Source organism: Seriola lalandi, unplaced genomic scaffold, assembly GCF_002814215.2.
Source record: "Seriola lalandi dorsalis isolate HSWRI2012SDOR001 ecotype SW California unplaced genomic scaffold, Sedor1 jcf7180002054290, whole genome shotgun sequence".
Classification (NCBI taxonomy): Eukaryota; Metazoa; Chordata; class Actinopteri; order Carangiformes; family Carangidae; genus Seriola; species Seriola lalandi.
Genome location: NW_019524843.1, coordinates 317,675 through 333,894, shown reverse-complemented (window position 1 = coordinate 333,894; position 16,220 = coordinate 317,675). Strand labels below are relative to the sequence as shown.

General features: G+C 39.7%; 1 protein-coding gene across 1 annotated transcript in view; it reads left to right on the top strand.

Annotated features, from left to right (window-relative positions):
* The window catches only part of LOC111654782 (neurocan core protein-like), a 47,956-nt gene that overhangs the window by 4,734 nt on the left and 27,002 nt on the right, over window positions 1–16,220 (top strand). The window contains exons 2-4 of the mRNA XM_023405918.2: window positions 11,250–11,329; window positions 15,224–15,421; window positions 16,100–16,213. Coding sequence (XP_023261686.1) covers window positions 11,257–11,329; window positions 15,224–15,421; window positions 16,100–16,213 — 385 coding nt within the window. The 5' untranslated portion in view covers window positions 11,250–11,256. The remainder of the gene's footprint in view (window positions 1–11,249; window positions 11,330–15,223; window positions 15,422–16,099; window positions 16,214–16,220) is intronic.

Genomic DNA, 16,220 nt, shown 5'->3' with positions numbered 1-16,220 from the left:
AGGACAAAAAATTGTTATAGCTTTGAGCCTCAATTGACCATGGATAGCGCCAGATCAAGCTTTTATTTTGGTATTTCCGCTGAGCAGCAGTGTGAATTTGCACATTAGCTAAATATTTTGTTTCACCAAGATTTATATTAAACATATAACAATTCCATTTAACATTTAGATTTAGATTTAACATTTAGATTTAACATTAACTTTACATTTATTTTTTAAAGTAAATATGACAAACGTTCACAAATATTGCTGTAAATCTGGTTAAAAAAAGAAGACGACTTTTTAAAATTATTTAGAGCTAAATGTGGCAAAATGTTGCACTTAATTTCAGTAATTAATAACTAAACTAATTAATTTGTACAATTGGCAGCTAGCTGGTAACTAGCTGGTAAAGATGGATTGAAGCATTTAGCAGCTAAAGAGCCAGATATTTCCTTCAGGAGTTGATGGAGACCAAAAATAGAGCTAAAAGCTCAGTGAATATTGGACCTCCATTCATCTGGTGTCCAGACACATGACTCCAAATAAATGATAAAGTTGCTCCACGTCAATTGGATGTGTCAATTAGCCAGTGTTTGCTAACATGTTTGCTGCATGTATGTTTACATCTACTGTAGAGGTTTATGTCAATGTTGTGTTTACAGCTTGTTGCACTGCTCCCATGTGGCAAAAACAATTAATCAAAACATGTTTTAAAGGGATTTTTGACAGTATTTAGTTTGTATTGTTCAAATACACTTCACATAAGTTTATGCCAGGGAAAGAAAAACAAATACATGAAATATTTAAGTAAAAATCAAAATGGTACAAGTAAGTCAAAATTATGAGATACTCAAAATTATTAAATAGAATGTCATAATTATCACATAAGTCAAAGTTTTGAGTCAAAAATGCAGTATCTCAAATCTTAGTATCTATTAATTTGCACTTACTATTTCAAAATTCTGACTTGCCATGAATATTTTTTATTTTTGTCAATATTAACTTTTTATCCACTTTTTATTTTTAAAGTCACTCATAGGACAAATTTTTATTCTCTATTAACCTTTTTTCTTTTTACTTTTTTACAACAATTTTATACGAAATTAATCAGCTTGGTTTTGCTGTGAAGTCCTTCTCTACAATAATAGAACATTTTAAGTAAAAGGTTCACTGGTAACAAATGAAATGATGACCGTGTGACTTGATCTTTTATGATGCATTACAGATGCAGACAATGAGAGATGATTGATTCCACTGAGGCCGCTGCCTGGTTTCCATTTCCTCTAAAAGCTATGTTACAATACTCTCACACATTCATGTGCACACTTATACATAGTGTGGCTCCCTCATGTGTTATTCAAATACATTTAGATTGATTTTTTGTCAAACTCGCAGTTGGCTAACATGCACTGAACCTCACATCATCAAACCTACATCTTACTCACATGCACGCACACACACACACACACACACACACACACACACACACACACACACACACCAAAAATACACCTATGGCGCTGGCAGAAAGAGGCTTAGGATGAAGAGGTGGAGAGAGAAAATGAGCATATCTGAGATCATTTGCTGCAGGTCTGTTGAGTGTAGCTCTACAGCAGCTTAATAGCTCTACAGGAAGGTCGGAAACAGATGGATGTCATAAGAGCTGTCAATCTCTCTCAGGTACGAAAAAATCATTGGTGATACATGCATGAAACATTATAATTTCAACAATACAAAACAATATATTTACTCTTGGGTAACTATACAATGAATAATTACTGAAAAGAAAAGTTGTAACAACCAACTACAGCACCTATATCCTACTTGTAACTCCTCCCTGTCCTGTGCTTACTATATTTGTCAATCAAGGGTCCTTCAGAGTGATCTACATTTGCTTCTCTCTGCACTTTACTGCACACACACATCTTGCCAAATTTTAACTTGGCCTCCAAGCGTGTTATCGAGCCGGTTTAAGTAACCCCGGTCTCCATGCCCAGTGGGATCAATGGTTTCAGTGTGAGAGGATGGAGTGTGTAATCTTGAATCGGAGGGACCAGCAGCTTTCCAAAGTCCTCTCGCCATCTGAAGCCCAGGCCAGAACTGCATGAGTCATTAGTTGCTTTGAGTGTGATTAGTCACCACACAGGCACACTCAACACAAAGGCTATCTGTGTGTTTATGTGCAGGAAGTTAATATCTGATTCAGCTCAGTTCACTCTCCCTCTGAGGTGTCCTTTTTTTCTATTTTTAATTTCTTGAGCAATTAAAGTTCATGCATGCTGGTTTTATGTCTTTTTTATGGCACCAAATCATGACTGCAACATGTATTTTTTTCCTGTCTTTACAATTCATTAATGAAAATTGCCTCTGTGTAAGCAGAAGTTCAAATTTCAGCCACACATCTATTCAGGATGCACCGGCTGCAGCCTTTTTCTCATAAACAACAAATTAAGAAGAATTATAGAGCTCCAACGCAGCTTTTCTGAGGAGCTTTCATCATGTTAGTTTATTATTGTCACGACGCTGATAAAAATGACCTTCCTTTCATTCCTCTTCCTTCATCCTCTTCCTCTCCCAGCCCACCACTTTGTCTGTCACTCATCTGGAGCTGTTATTCTGCTGTTCACTCTGCCACTCTCTCTAGAGGTAATAGTTTTGTGAGACATGATTAAAGAAAAAGGGTAGGAGAGAAATCACCTTCTTCTGTCAGGTCGCAATAGGGGGAAACAAGACTAACAGTTTAACCCCTTACAGTAAAACCAACTCTACTTCAGTCGTAAAGGCTAATGGTACAGATTTATCTAAAGTCCTCAAGCCTCTCCTCTTCAGCCACCCATATTTTTAGACATTAATTCCTCTTGTTGTCATCATGCTGTTGGGCAAAAAAGGTTTACTTACTATAAAAATAAAAAGTAATCAGAAATTAGAGTCCAAGCTCTCTTCTGTTGAAGGAAGAAAAATATTCTATCAAATGGCAAGAGTTTTAGCCTTTCCAAAGCCAAAATCATAAAAGTAATGAATTCAACAGTGTGTTTATCTGCTCAAACATAAGCTGTAAACATTAAAAACTAGTAGTAGAGTAAGTGTATTTGTGTATTACTGCCATCAAAGACTATTGTTTTGCGGGGTTACTTTTTGCATAACAAAAAAACATGTCCAGGACCAATCAGGTCTCAAATCGCCAAATGGAGAGTTTAGACAAATGCTATTCTGAACTGTAAATCACTTTTGCTGAAGTGAGACATATTATTTGAAAATATGAACAATAAAGCTCTTTTCTCTTATTGTTGCTTTCCAAGTAGGCCTATATTATTCATAAACATCCTATCACTGTTATTTCTATGACAAATAACATTTAAAGAGGACCTGTTATGCTTTTCCAAGTTTTCTCCTTTCCTATAGTGTAATATATCTGTTTTTTTGTGCATGTAAATGGTCAACAAAGTCGCGAGGCTTAAAGTACACACCAAAAGGAGTACCTCAGTCGGGGCGAAACCCCACTTTATCATTTGCATGAAACACCTCATTGGGGTCCAGGCCTTACTTCCTAGACCTATTGACGTCATATGTCCCTCAGTGTCGCCCACCTGCAAGCTGGACACCTCCTGCAAGCTTGGCACCTCCACACAAGGCACAGCACACAACTACTTAGATCATAAAGACTGTTCTCACATGCCTGGTGAAATATATGCTTTGCATGCTCTGCCAACGGCAGAACCACAATGAACCCATTGGCTGGAATTCATTTTTACCACCAACCCCTCCACGCTTCCAAACATTTTACTGTGTGCCAGGAAACATATCTATTGGGAAACAGATTTGGACATAACACCGGCAAACAGGACTGCTTCAAAAAACTGCGCACAGTTCAACACCGCGATGTTTATTTCTGAAGGAAGGGGCAGTTCGTGGATTTGTGATTTTAAACTCCATAGCCGGCGACCGGATGGCATTAGTAAAAGCAGTGAAGCCACAAGCACAAAGATATAGAAAAGTTAAATCTTTATCAATATTGACCATACCTTGATAGCTTGGAAATTATCCTCAATTCTACCATTCATTTTCATTAACTATGATCATAAACGTATACTTCGCTTAGATTTATCAGTATCATAAACCAGGAAGCAGTGGGGACTCCCTACCTTTTTAAGTCGGATTGTCTGTTGGTTCCTGTCCATTCCGCGATTACTTATATTCCTTTAGTCCGTAAAAGTCCACAGATTTAAAAAAAAAAAAAAAAAATCTAAACGTTTTTTATTTTTTTTACGTATGAATATTGTCACGTGAAGTCCAATGCAGACTGTCCAGCGACTTTATTCGCAGCACTTCTCTTCATAATTCTGCCTCTTCCCTCCTTCCGGCTGCTCGGCAGTGGGTGTGCTTGTTTTCCTGCTCCAGTCTAGCTTGCAAAAGTGGATCGGGTCAATCATCTAATAGTTCAAGATCGGATACGGCAAAACCGACGCCATTGTGACAGCCACAAACATTTGTTTCCAGCTGCTGAGAAAGGCGGGACTAGTTGTAATCAAGCATGCTGGGCTCTGATTGGTTAGCTTCATAGGGGCGGTGGGGGGCCTTAAAGAGCCCTGAGCTCTAATACAGGCATTCAGACAGAAAGTACAGTATAAGAACAAGACTAGTTAAAAACGTATTATATGGCTGGACTGCCTATGGTCAAATACTGATTTTATAACTGCGACTGCATATGACAAAATCACCAAACACATAAATTAAAGACAAAAATTGTGCTGTGATATCAGCTATATTTACTTATAAAATGATCACTCAGAGAGAACGTAAAAAGAGACAAACTATGTTTCTTATTTTGTCTCTCACAAACAGCACAGCCTCCGTCTGGGATCCACTATAATTCTGCCTTTATTTACCTGCGTGACAGACTTTTATTAGAGGCAGGTGTTTTTGTCTAACTCCCTTGGTTTGATATGAAGAATTGGTCAGAGCAATGTTATAGTATGAAGCCTCCTTTTCAGTCGCTCCCACTTGCCCTGTTAAAGTTACTGCATTACGTGTTAATACAAACTCAACAGTTCCTGTAATCATTTCAAATTTAAATTTCTCTAGTGTTTCATTAGGCAGAAACTCTTTATTCTTTTAATTCCTGTGCTGCAGTAAGTGTATTGTACCATTTCCGGTTGCCAGTGTTCCTGTTGTTTACATGCTATTCAGATTTGCTAGTTTCTTTACCAATTATGATGCATTCTCTCTTTCCCTCCCTCACTCCTGCTCTCTCTGCTCAGTGTGGCTTATGTTTAGTTATTCCTCTGCCTCCTTTAGTAATATTGATACATGTAATGAAAGTAGCTTATGGGCCGCAATGGTGGCGAGGCTCAGTGTAGGAGGCGCACCTCCACTTCCCTGTGGCTCGGTAGACTGCCCTTAACAAGGGGTGTAATCCTAACCCCCAGTTGGCATCCAGATATTGTCCAGTCATGTACCAGGTTCTGTTTGAAAAAAGTCTCTAAATCTATCGACAATTTGCTAAGTTGGCTACACTGCAGGCTGTAAACACTCCCTAACAGAAGTTGTAAGCACCAGAAACTCAAACTCAGTGACAAGGCACTAGGCTGACCAGGGGTAGAAATATCCTCAGTCAGTCAGTCAGGGACATTCCCGATTATAAAAATAATTTATTTTTGGAACATTGAATCATGTAAATATAGTTTAGCAGATGCCAAGAATAAAATGATGAAGACTAAAAATGGCCATAATATGTCCTCTTTAAATTACACTTTAATTTATAATGCTATATTATAATACCAGGATGACCCTGCTATACAAGAACAAGGCTGCTCTTGTGTTGGTTATCTGAATGGCTCATCAGCTGGTGAAGAAGCAGACCTTTTACCAGGGACATGTGGTTTTATTCAGCTAGATCACTACTTTTAGCATACTACTATGTGGCTATGTACTGCAGCCATCAAATGCATATAGAGGACCTTTCTTGTATAAAACAACACTAACATCATCTGGAGACAGATTTTCACATAACTGTTAACTAAAATTGCCAGTAGCAGTTGTGATTTCAGAAAAGAGAATCAGTTGTTGCCTGTTAAAAATGAGAAGTCTGTTTTTGTCGAGGTCTGTAAAAAAAAAAGATTTTGAGTGGTAGGCCTACATCTGACCCCATTATTGTGAACTACTGTACATATGTGTCATGCTGTCTTGCAGAATGTAAAGAGTTAAGCAAACTTAAACGGACATTTAACAGAGGCTAGGCACCAGGTTTTGTACTCATGTTGTTGTGTATGTGTTTTACTACACAGAAGTTGAGATCCAGTGACACTCGGCTTTGGCTGGGGGTTTGATGTGCAACTTCATAGTGGTTGTACTATTACAGTGGCATGTGTGTTTCTGCTTGTGTCATCACTTAACATGGGACTCAACCTGGCCTGATTAAGTAAACCTTTGCCGTCTGTGAACACACACACACACACACTTCAGTGTAGCATGGCAGAGGCATTGTAAGCAAAAAGCTGTCGTGCTGTGCTCACAGCCACAACAGCAGCTGAGATGACATTTTCCACACATTTCATGCTTTTTCTTCAAGCAATTTTCCCACCAACTGCGGAACTGAAGGAGATTTGGGTCGAGGGGCCTGTCTTGCCTGCGTCATGATGATCATGAGGCCAGTTGGTCTCCTGCTTCAACAGATTGACAGCTTAGTGCTGAACCCTAATGTAGGTCTGCCAGCCTCGTCTGGTAGCTCTCTTTGGATCTCTGTCACTCCGCTCGCTGGCTCTTACAATGAACTGAGAATGCGTCCTATTCAGACGACATCGTGAAAATGTGTCGGATGGACATTCGCATTGAAGTCCACTGAAGCATTTTAGAGACTTCTGGCTCGAGACACAACTGTGCCTGTGAAAGTGAAGAGGGGCGATTTAGAGGGAGACGTTCACAACATCTGATGTCTCATCCTTAACAAAAGGTGGCACTGGTTAGTATGCGGCTGGTGCGATTGCATGGCCAGTGCACTGTATGTTGTAAATCCCCTCTGGTAAAACTTTGAATGGCTGCTGTCTATAGGAACATCGTTTGTATGTTGTATAGCAGCCATAGAGATGTCCATAGGCTGAACTCTGAATTCTGTTGCTGTGGATAGTGGCTGTTGGGCCCCTGCCAGTCCCAGGCACTCAGATACAACACTCTCTAATGCGCTCTTCTTGCAAGACTGGGCAAACTCCTCTGTGTCACGACCCTCTCCAAACCTTTAGAAATCTCTTGTCACCCACCCAGCTAGCTCAACCAATACTGCAGGCCTTCAACATGCAAAGAGTCCAACGGCTCAACCCCAATCTGTCACAGCCCATCACAAGGTCCTAACCCACCTTTATGGTGGGATGCCTCAAAGTGTGTGGCACAGCGGGGTCTGACCCTCACCAGAATCCCCTTTTTCAAAAAGTCCAAGACCGACTTGGTAGACCACTATTAAAACTCACACAACAAATTGTTGTTTAATGAAAAGTATTGTTTGGCAGGTGTCACAAAGTGCTTTACTGTCTGAGAGGAATGTTTTTTCTTTGCCTCACACGCTCCACTTTTATTTGGTTGAACGTTTTACTGAGCTTTCACATGGTCGGAGAAGAGAGCCACCATTATTCCTGTAATTTACAAAGGGTTGAGTTGGTGTTGCATAATCTTCTTTCTGAGCATTGGGATGCTGTTGGCATGAATTGCTGTTACCTTGGTGAATGCAAAGAGGCCATTTGCTTTCTTGGATTAATTATTTACTTTATGTAACTGAAATCCTGACAGTCCAAACATGGACTGATTTGTCTCAGATTATTTCAAATTCTTCAAATGGTCTTCTAGCAAGCCCTGGTAATGCAAAGTGAAGTCAGGAGGGAACAAAGAACCAATATTTTGTCCACAAATAAATAATTTAGAGTTGTTTAAGTTGCTTAACTCCCCTTGAAATCAGCATTACTGTAGAAAACAAAGCTGTGTTTACTTCAAACAGCATATTCTCCTCTTCATCTCCATTTCATACCAGTACGGGGCAATAAAGCTCTGTCTCAGGCGTCTCTCCATTGAGCTGAGAAGCTTTGGGCCCCAAGCCAAATCCTCTGGCAAAGTCAGCAGCTCATTTCTGATGTGTGGTAGGATTTCCTCTTGTTGTGCTGTAGGAATGCACCACAATCACCTTTTCACTGCAGTATACTGAAAGTTAATCCTGGTTTAGATATACTTTGGAGAATGACCGTTTGGATGTTATAAAAGATTCAGTCCAATTTTTCTTCATCAGATATATCTGTGTGTGGCATGAGATCAAATCACTTTACAACGTGAGATAGTCTATTTTAGCCATGTACAAGACCAGTGTTGGACCTGGAGCTCAGGTAGTAGAGTAGGTGAAAAATATAAGTCGCTGTCAACAAAGGCATCTGCCAAATAAATGTAATTTAGCTATAAAGGGAGAAATCTCTGTCACGAGTGGATTGCTGAGGACCAGAGGAAGCGCAGTGTCAACTGTGAAGTTTTTTAGATGAGCGGTTCCTTAGAAATATACTTTTTATTTTTTATCTCCACCAAAATCTGATATATTAGGATCATTAACAGGTGGGACAAGTAATTTATGCACCATCATCTAATGTTGTTATTCATCTGTTGTATTATTCCTCATTCTTTTAACGTCCATTTATGAGTGAAAAAATGGCTTAAACTAACATTACAAACTGTAAATCATTTTAAATATTTTATTTGCTGATGCAGAAATACATTTGCCAGTGCAGTTTCTTAACTGCATTGTACTCCAGTGATTAAATCCATGTCAAGTTCTCTAGTAAAAATACTGATTCTGCAGTTTATGGAAATGGTTGCTATGACACACATTGAGTAAGTCAATCTACATTCGCATGCCAAATTATTAGATACACCTAGATAAAACTAATGCAGTATAATACAACAGGGCAGCAATAAATCCTCCCCTTATGAGGATTAGAGTATTCAGTTTTTATTGAATCTGTTTGAGAGAGGTGTTGATTTATTTAAATAATCATTCTGGAGGCTGTAATTTGCTACACAGTGAGTGTGTAGTTTGCATGTCTCCATGTCTGCGTGGGTTATCACAGTGTGCTCCGCTTTCCTCCCACAGGGCACAAAAATGTGCAATTAAAGGTAAATTAAAGACAAGACACTTCCTCTAGCCATGAATGTATTTTTCCTGTTACATTTTTTAATATAATTTTGGATTTTTAGGTATAAAACACATAATAAAATTCATCAGGCAGAAGTTATCCTGCGGTCACAGAAACCAAACCGTTTAAGGCATGACAAATTCTGGAAAATACAAAAGCAGATAGATGCCTCCAAAAACCCGTACAACACTGACAGTTCCAGACTAAAGTAGTGGCAGTAGTGTTTTCTCTGATGCACCAGTAGCAGAATTTCTTTTTCCTGTTTTCAGCCAATTTTCGCCATTTCAGCCCAATTTATAGATACATATCATAAATATATTAGATTGTTGTCTTTTTCATGTAGATTACAAGAAATCACAAGAGAAATTGCACAAAATGAACCTTGCTTTTAACATCACTGAAGACAACATGTAAGGAATTTTTTTAATGAACAATGGGCAGATGTAGGGTCTTTTTTTATGATTAATCATGTGATCACTCTGCTGTTTAAGAATACTCTTACACTAGGAGTAAGACAATAAATGTGACTCATTCTTCACTTTCTGGGAGGTTTTTCATTAAACACAGTATGTAGTGTGTTTTAATTTCAAGATAATTCAAGTTAAAATTTCTAGTGCATCCCATTGGACATCCTCCCATCTCCAACAGTGCATGGGATCAAAGGTCACGTTGTCTTGCTGCAGTGCCAACAGTTTAAAGCCTCTCTCACACACAGTGGTGTGTCTAGGCTTCCTGGCTGGAAAGTGCTGAATGAGTCATTTTCCTCAGCCCCAGTGAACTGTGTCTGGGTCTTTACAGATGCAGTTATTTGTTTTTTATTATAACACCAATAAATAAAATGGATATGATGCATTATCTCTTCTTTTTTTGTGATACTGTGTGCTATGCTACTCAATTGCCTCATTTGCCCAATATTTGCTTTTCAGTGATTCAGTGTTCAAGGCCATTTGGGGCATTTAGTATATATATATTTTTTTATAGATGTGGCCAGTGGTGAGCTGGATATAATGTGGAGACTAAAGGTCACTGTGCAGGGGAGTCATCGCAACAATAAATAAATGAGAGAGAAACTATGAGTGATTCGCCCATTCAGAAAGCTTGTGAAGGTCTGCATTAGTTTTTCACACTGCTGCTTTAACACCTGTTGTAGCTTCACAGATGATGGTTTCCTCATCTTGTGAAAACTGCTCTCATGGTAGACAGCTCATTAAGATGAGTGACACGTATCCGGGCCTGTGTGAACATCACCACCAGAGTTAGCAAAGGACAGTGCTGACAATACATTTCATTTCCATCAGCTGAAAACCCTTTGTGTTACACACAAGTTTGTTTGTATCACATTTGGATGGATATGAGTTGGTCTAATTAGCTTCCCAAAGTGTTTTATAAGTCAAAACAGCTGTGGAGGTTTTTCAGACACACAAAGGAGTAAGCAGCCCTTCATCCGTTCAGACAATGAAAGTCTGTTTCACCTTGCATTCACACTTTCATCTAAAGCTCTTTTGCCTCTCATTCATCGGTTCACGCACACCGATTGCAGCGAGCTTCTGTGCAGAGCAATGGCCCAACCCCACAAAGCAATTCGGGGGTTGGGTGAAACTGTGCCATTAAAGCTCAGGGGTTTCATGTTAACAGACAAAATCTGTAACATTTGAATAATGAGTTACAGTAAAAAGTTCTGTCTTCAAGGGGAAAGCAAGCATGGGAGGATAACGCTGGATACAGATGGGTGAAGTGTATCATCTTACTGAACGAATACATTGAATGAAAACACGATTCACAGTTTTAATGTGCTTGCATTTGAAAGATAGAGGCAATGATAAGAACTAAACTTAAAGATGTGCACATTTACAGTTCATAAAATAAGATATTTACTTGATTGTCCAAGCTGCGCCATAAAATTATTACACTGAAAAGCAAGTATACATGTCCAGTGTAACTACATTTGATCCAAAGCTTCCTCCTATAACTACTGGTTCAGCCTCCCTTCTCGATCCTGTCTCACTGTTCTCTTCTCTGTTTTCTCCCTCTCTCTCTCTCTCTCTCTCTCTCTCTCTCTCTCTCTCTCTCTCTCTCTCTCTCTTTCTCTCTCTCTCTCTCTCTCTGCAGGTCCAGGATGGTGCTCACTCTGTGTGCAGCTGGGCGGCAGATCCTCTTTGCTCTGATGCTGCCGCTCTATTTAGGCTTGGGTGAGTTCTCTGTCTCCTATACCTCCACTCTTTGTTTCCTTCAAACGCTGTAGTGCTGCAGAAACTGATCAGCAGTTTTAAATATAAAGGAACAACGGTCCATGGTAACAGAATATGTCAGTACACAGGAGTGTTCAGTGAAAGAAGAGGGAGGGAAGGATGACAGATGACAAGGAGGATAGGAGGAAGGAATAAAGGAGGGGGGAGCAGCTGGACCAGAATACAGAAAAAAAAAGAGTTCCCACATTAATTTTTCCATAGGCATAATTACACAAGACAGGTCTGTACTCATTTGAGTGTTGTAAGTGAAAGCTGACATGCTGAGGATGTTTGCAGACATGCTCGGTGGGATTGAGCTGGAACACCTCCAAACCCATTTGTGCAAGTTTAGTCGACCATCTGTTCCATTACAACTATGCGTAAAATTCACAATTATGGAACAAAAAGACAAAAAATGTCAGAGCTGCAAGTCTCTGGAGGATAGTATCGCAGATTTGAGGTCACACATGCAGCCTGCTGACGGCTTGTACTAAAGATAAGTTGCTCTCCTTAATTACTTTTCCTGCAATTGGCATGCACTGTGGAAGCTGGTCAGCCTGGATTTTCATTGCATCTCTCATTTCCAGCATTAAAACATAAGCTCACCGGTCATTGCGCTCTGACAGGAGAAAGTTTTTAATCCAAATTCAATCATGTTTTATAGTTTTTTGTTGATGCACGATTCAGGATCCAAGAGTAAACAAAATGATCTCCCCCGCTACTAAAATTGAAAAATCAGGATTGGAACCTGCTGTTTTTCTTAAATATTGACCTTTGAAGCTACTGTAAAAGCTGTTAAAACATTTATATGTAGGATTATTTCACTCCTGAGTCAATAATTTCCAGGTTCATCCCCACGAAATGTACCGCAAGATATCAAACAGGTGTATTTTTTACCATGGCGACCCTTGATGATCGTATCAAGACAGTGAATCTGCAGATTGTAGATTCAGTTGCGTTTAAGAAATATTGGTAAAAACCCTGTTTGCAGTTTATCAGTAATCCAAACAGCTCAATGGACTCTGGAGAAGGACTCACAGGAATAAGAGATGACATCTGTTAATGACAGAAAGTGTCCTTTCATGTCACTTCCAGCTCTCTGCTTCTCTTTTTAGGCTGTTTTTCTTTTGTCCCATCTGTCACCACCATGCTACAGGCAGGGTACACTTATCATCCAAAGTCCCTCAATTTCCACCATTCGGTTTCTTAGACTCCCTCTCCCCCTCTCTTATTCCTGCCCGCCGTCTTGTTCTGGCTCTTATGCTTTTCCCGTGTATTTGTGATTCTGTGATTACATCTGATTTGGGGGGAAGGCAGCGGCGGCGTTCTTCAGCACAGAGAGATGCTCTCAGGGGGTTCAGCTCGTGAAAGCCGTCCAATCTAAATGCAGATGGAAATATCTTTTGGGGATTCAATTCCACCGTGTGCAATATTCCAAAGGAGGCTTTGTTTTATGTTTTTTGTTTTTTTCTCACAGATTCTCTTGTTACACTCATAATTGTTCTCTACAAATTGGTGTATTTGACTAACAGTGAAAATGTGAATGGAGAGGACAAGAGAAGAAAACAAATACAAAAATCCCTGAACAAATTTCTCTTAAGCTTATTAAGCTTTGTGGTGGTGTCGTCTGCCTTTTGTTGGTATGCTGACAGACAGTTTAGCACATTACACTCCATGTTACTGCTTGACTTCAAGAGTAGAAACAGCTCATGAATTTATGATGAACGCTTAATGAGTATACAGTGGTCAAAAGCAAATGAAAGTTTATAAAAAAAAACTTTTATAGATAGAAAAGGAAAAGGAGAACACAATTTCAAACATCTATGAAATAAAACAAACAAACAAAAAAAATAAAAAATAAAAAAATAAATGGAAGCCTGGTATTTTACAGTAACATCCACGAAGGATAAAGCCACAAAGAGGTAGGCTAAGAATTGGTTGGTTGGAGGATAATGGCTTTGTAGGCGATCCTGTTGTCATGGTTACATTGAACATGTATATCCTGGCAACCAGACTGAGTGAACTGCTGATATCAATCTGCAGAAGCATGAATCTAACCGTTACAGTGACATTCCCTTCCTTACATTGATGCTTCATTGGCATAAAATCACTAAATGAATTAGTCTGAGTGACAGTTCAAGTCATTTGTGTGAATGGTGTGAAGAATAAATAATTAAATAATAAATAATTAGGTTGGAGGTGGCAAGACACTATGATCATTGGTGTGTGTGTGTGTGTGTGTGGTTTTCAGCTCAAGTGTATGGGTGTGTGCGTGTGCCTAGGTTGCGCTCCTTTGCTGCACTAGCAAATCAAGTTCCTCATTCTTGGAGCTCCTCGTCTGCTTAGTGCACATTATATTATTCACCTGAATGAACCAGCAGACTTATTCATGTCTTTGAAAAAGCATTTATGTGCTGAATCCTTTCACAAAGTAGATTCATGCATGGTGAATCATCAATACAGGAAATTATTTACTGCACTTTTCTCTCTACTGTTTTCTTCCCTTGTAAGCAAAAGCTTCTCCAACTTTAAGTGGATTCACAAAGTATTCATTTAAAGTATTCAGACGACTTCACGTTTGTTCACATTTTATTATTATGTTGCAGCATCTATGCTAAAATCATTTCAATTCATTTCAAAACAGAAAAAATGAATTTTACAAGTTTTTGCAAATTTATTAAAAAGGAAAAACTGAAATATCACACGGACATAAATATCCAGACCCTTTAATATGACAGTCCACCTGTGGTAAATTCAGTTGACAGGACATGATTTGGAAAGACACACATCTGGTTATATAAGGTTTCACAGCTGCCAATGCACCTCAGAGCAAAAACCAAGCCATGAGGTGGAAGGAGCTGCTGCCTGCAGGGCTCAGAGAAAGGATTGTGTCGAGGCACAGATCAGGGGAAGGCTACAAAAAATATTTTTGCTGCATAACTCCTTAACTCTTAAATGGAAGATGTTTGGAACAACCTGGACTCATACTAGAGCTGGCCGCTGTGCAGATGAGAGAAACCTCCAAGAAGGCAACCAACACTGCAGCACTCCACTGATCTGGGTTTTATGGCAGAGTAGCCAGAAAAAAACCTCTCCTCAGTGAAAGCTTGCTAAAAGAAGCACCTAAAGGACTCTCAGCATGTGAGAAACAAGATTATCTGGTCTGGTGAAACCAAGATTGAAATGTTTGGCCTCAGTTCTATGCGTCATGTCTGGAGGGAACCAGGCACCGCTCATCACCTGACCAATGCCATCCCAACAGTGAAGCATGGTGGTGTCAGCATCAGGCTGTGGGGGTGTTTTTCAGCAGCAGGGACAGGGAGAAGCTGAATGAATGAAAACCCGATCCAGAGCACTCAGGACCTCAGACTGGTCCAAAGGTTTACCTTCCAACAGGACAATGACCCGGAGCACACAGCCAAGACAATACAGGAGTGGCTTAGGGACAACTGTGTGAATGCCCTTGAGTGGCCCAACCAGAGCCCTGACTTGAACCCAATTCAACCAAGTCCCCATTCAACCTGACACAGCTTGAGAGGATCTGTAGAGAAGAATGGCAGAAAATCCCTAAATCCAGGTGTGCAAAGCTTGTGGCATCATACCCAAAAGGACTCGAGGCTGAAAATTTCCACAAGAGGTGCTTCAACTAAATACTGAGTAAAAAGGGTCTGAACACTTCACTAATAAATTTGCTAAAAAATTCTAAAATTCTGTTTTCCTTTTGTCTTTATTGGGTAGCACAAGGTTGCAACAGAACAAAATGTGAAAAAGTGAAGGGATCTGAATACTTTCTGAATGCACTGCATTTAATCACTTAATCCAATTATATTCTGTCCTCCTTTTGTTCCTCTTTAGGTGAAGCCTCCTCCATAGTGAACATGCGTAGGATCATCCATCCTACAGTACAACAAACACTGGCAGGCAAAGCCGTCCTCCCCTGTGTCTTCACCCTCCGGACCAGCTCCTCCAGCCAGCCTCCCCACCTCCTGTGGACCAGGCTCCCAGCGGGGGCACAGGGTGCTCGTCCTGAGCAGATTGTTCTTTCAGTTAAAGGTAAAACAAAGATGTTATGTGAAAGTCTGATTCAGCTGTGGATAAACAACTTAACAATAGCAGCTGAATTAAAATGATGAACCTTCATAGCTGTGGTTTTTCCACTGTACTTGTCAAGGCTGTGTGCAGATTGAATTAATCTACCTCAGGCGCCTTTATTCTTTTAGCATCTTTCAGTGGATAGTTTTGGCACCGAAACACTGGATGTGAAGTTAGCAACTTGATGGTAAACACAGTGGAGCATTTGGCAGCTAAAAGGGCCAGATGTTTCTTCATGAATGAGCGTAAACCAAAACCAAGCTGAGCTAAAAGAGAGTCAATATTTGACTTACAGCAGAAACACAACTCCTAATTTTGAATGTGTACTTAGGCAGCTGTTTGCCATATCAGCTTAAAAGGTGATCACACATTGTTTCTGATGCCCAAAAAATAAATAAAAAATCATGAATCTGAATGAAGCTGACAACAGCAGATCCTGCAGTTAAAATGAGAGAAGCACTCTCAATAGAAAGGTTTTCCAGGATTTCAGCAAAGTCATCCGAACAAAATAAAATTTGGTGATAAAGATTTATCTCCATCTATTTATCTGGGGTCCCTTAAACTTTATGTTCTATCTGTAAAACCTACAGGATGCCAGCAGACATTTGTCATGAAGAAATCTATTTTTCTTTGCCAAAGGTGATGTAATAAAGGTGAATAAGGCTTTCAGTGGACGGGTCATGCTGCCAGGATACCCTGCCAATCCCCTGAATGCTACCATGGAGATCTCCAGTCTCCGTACCAACGACTCAGGCACTTA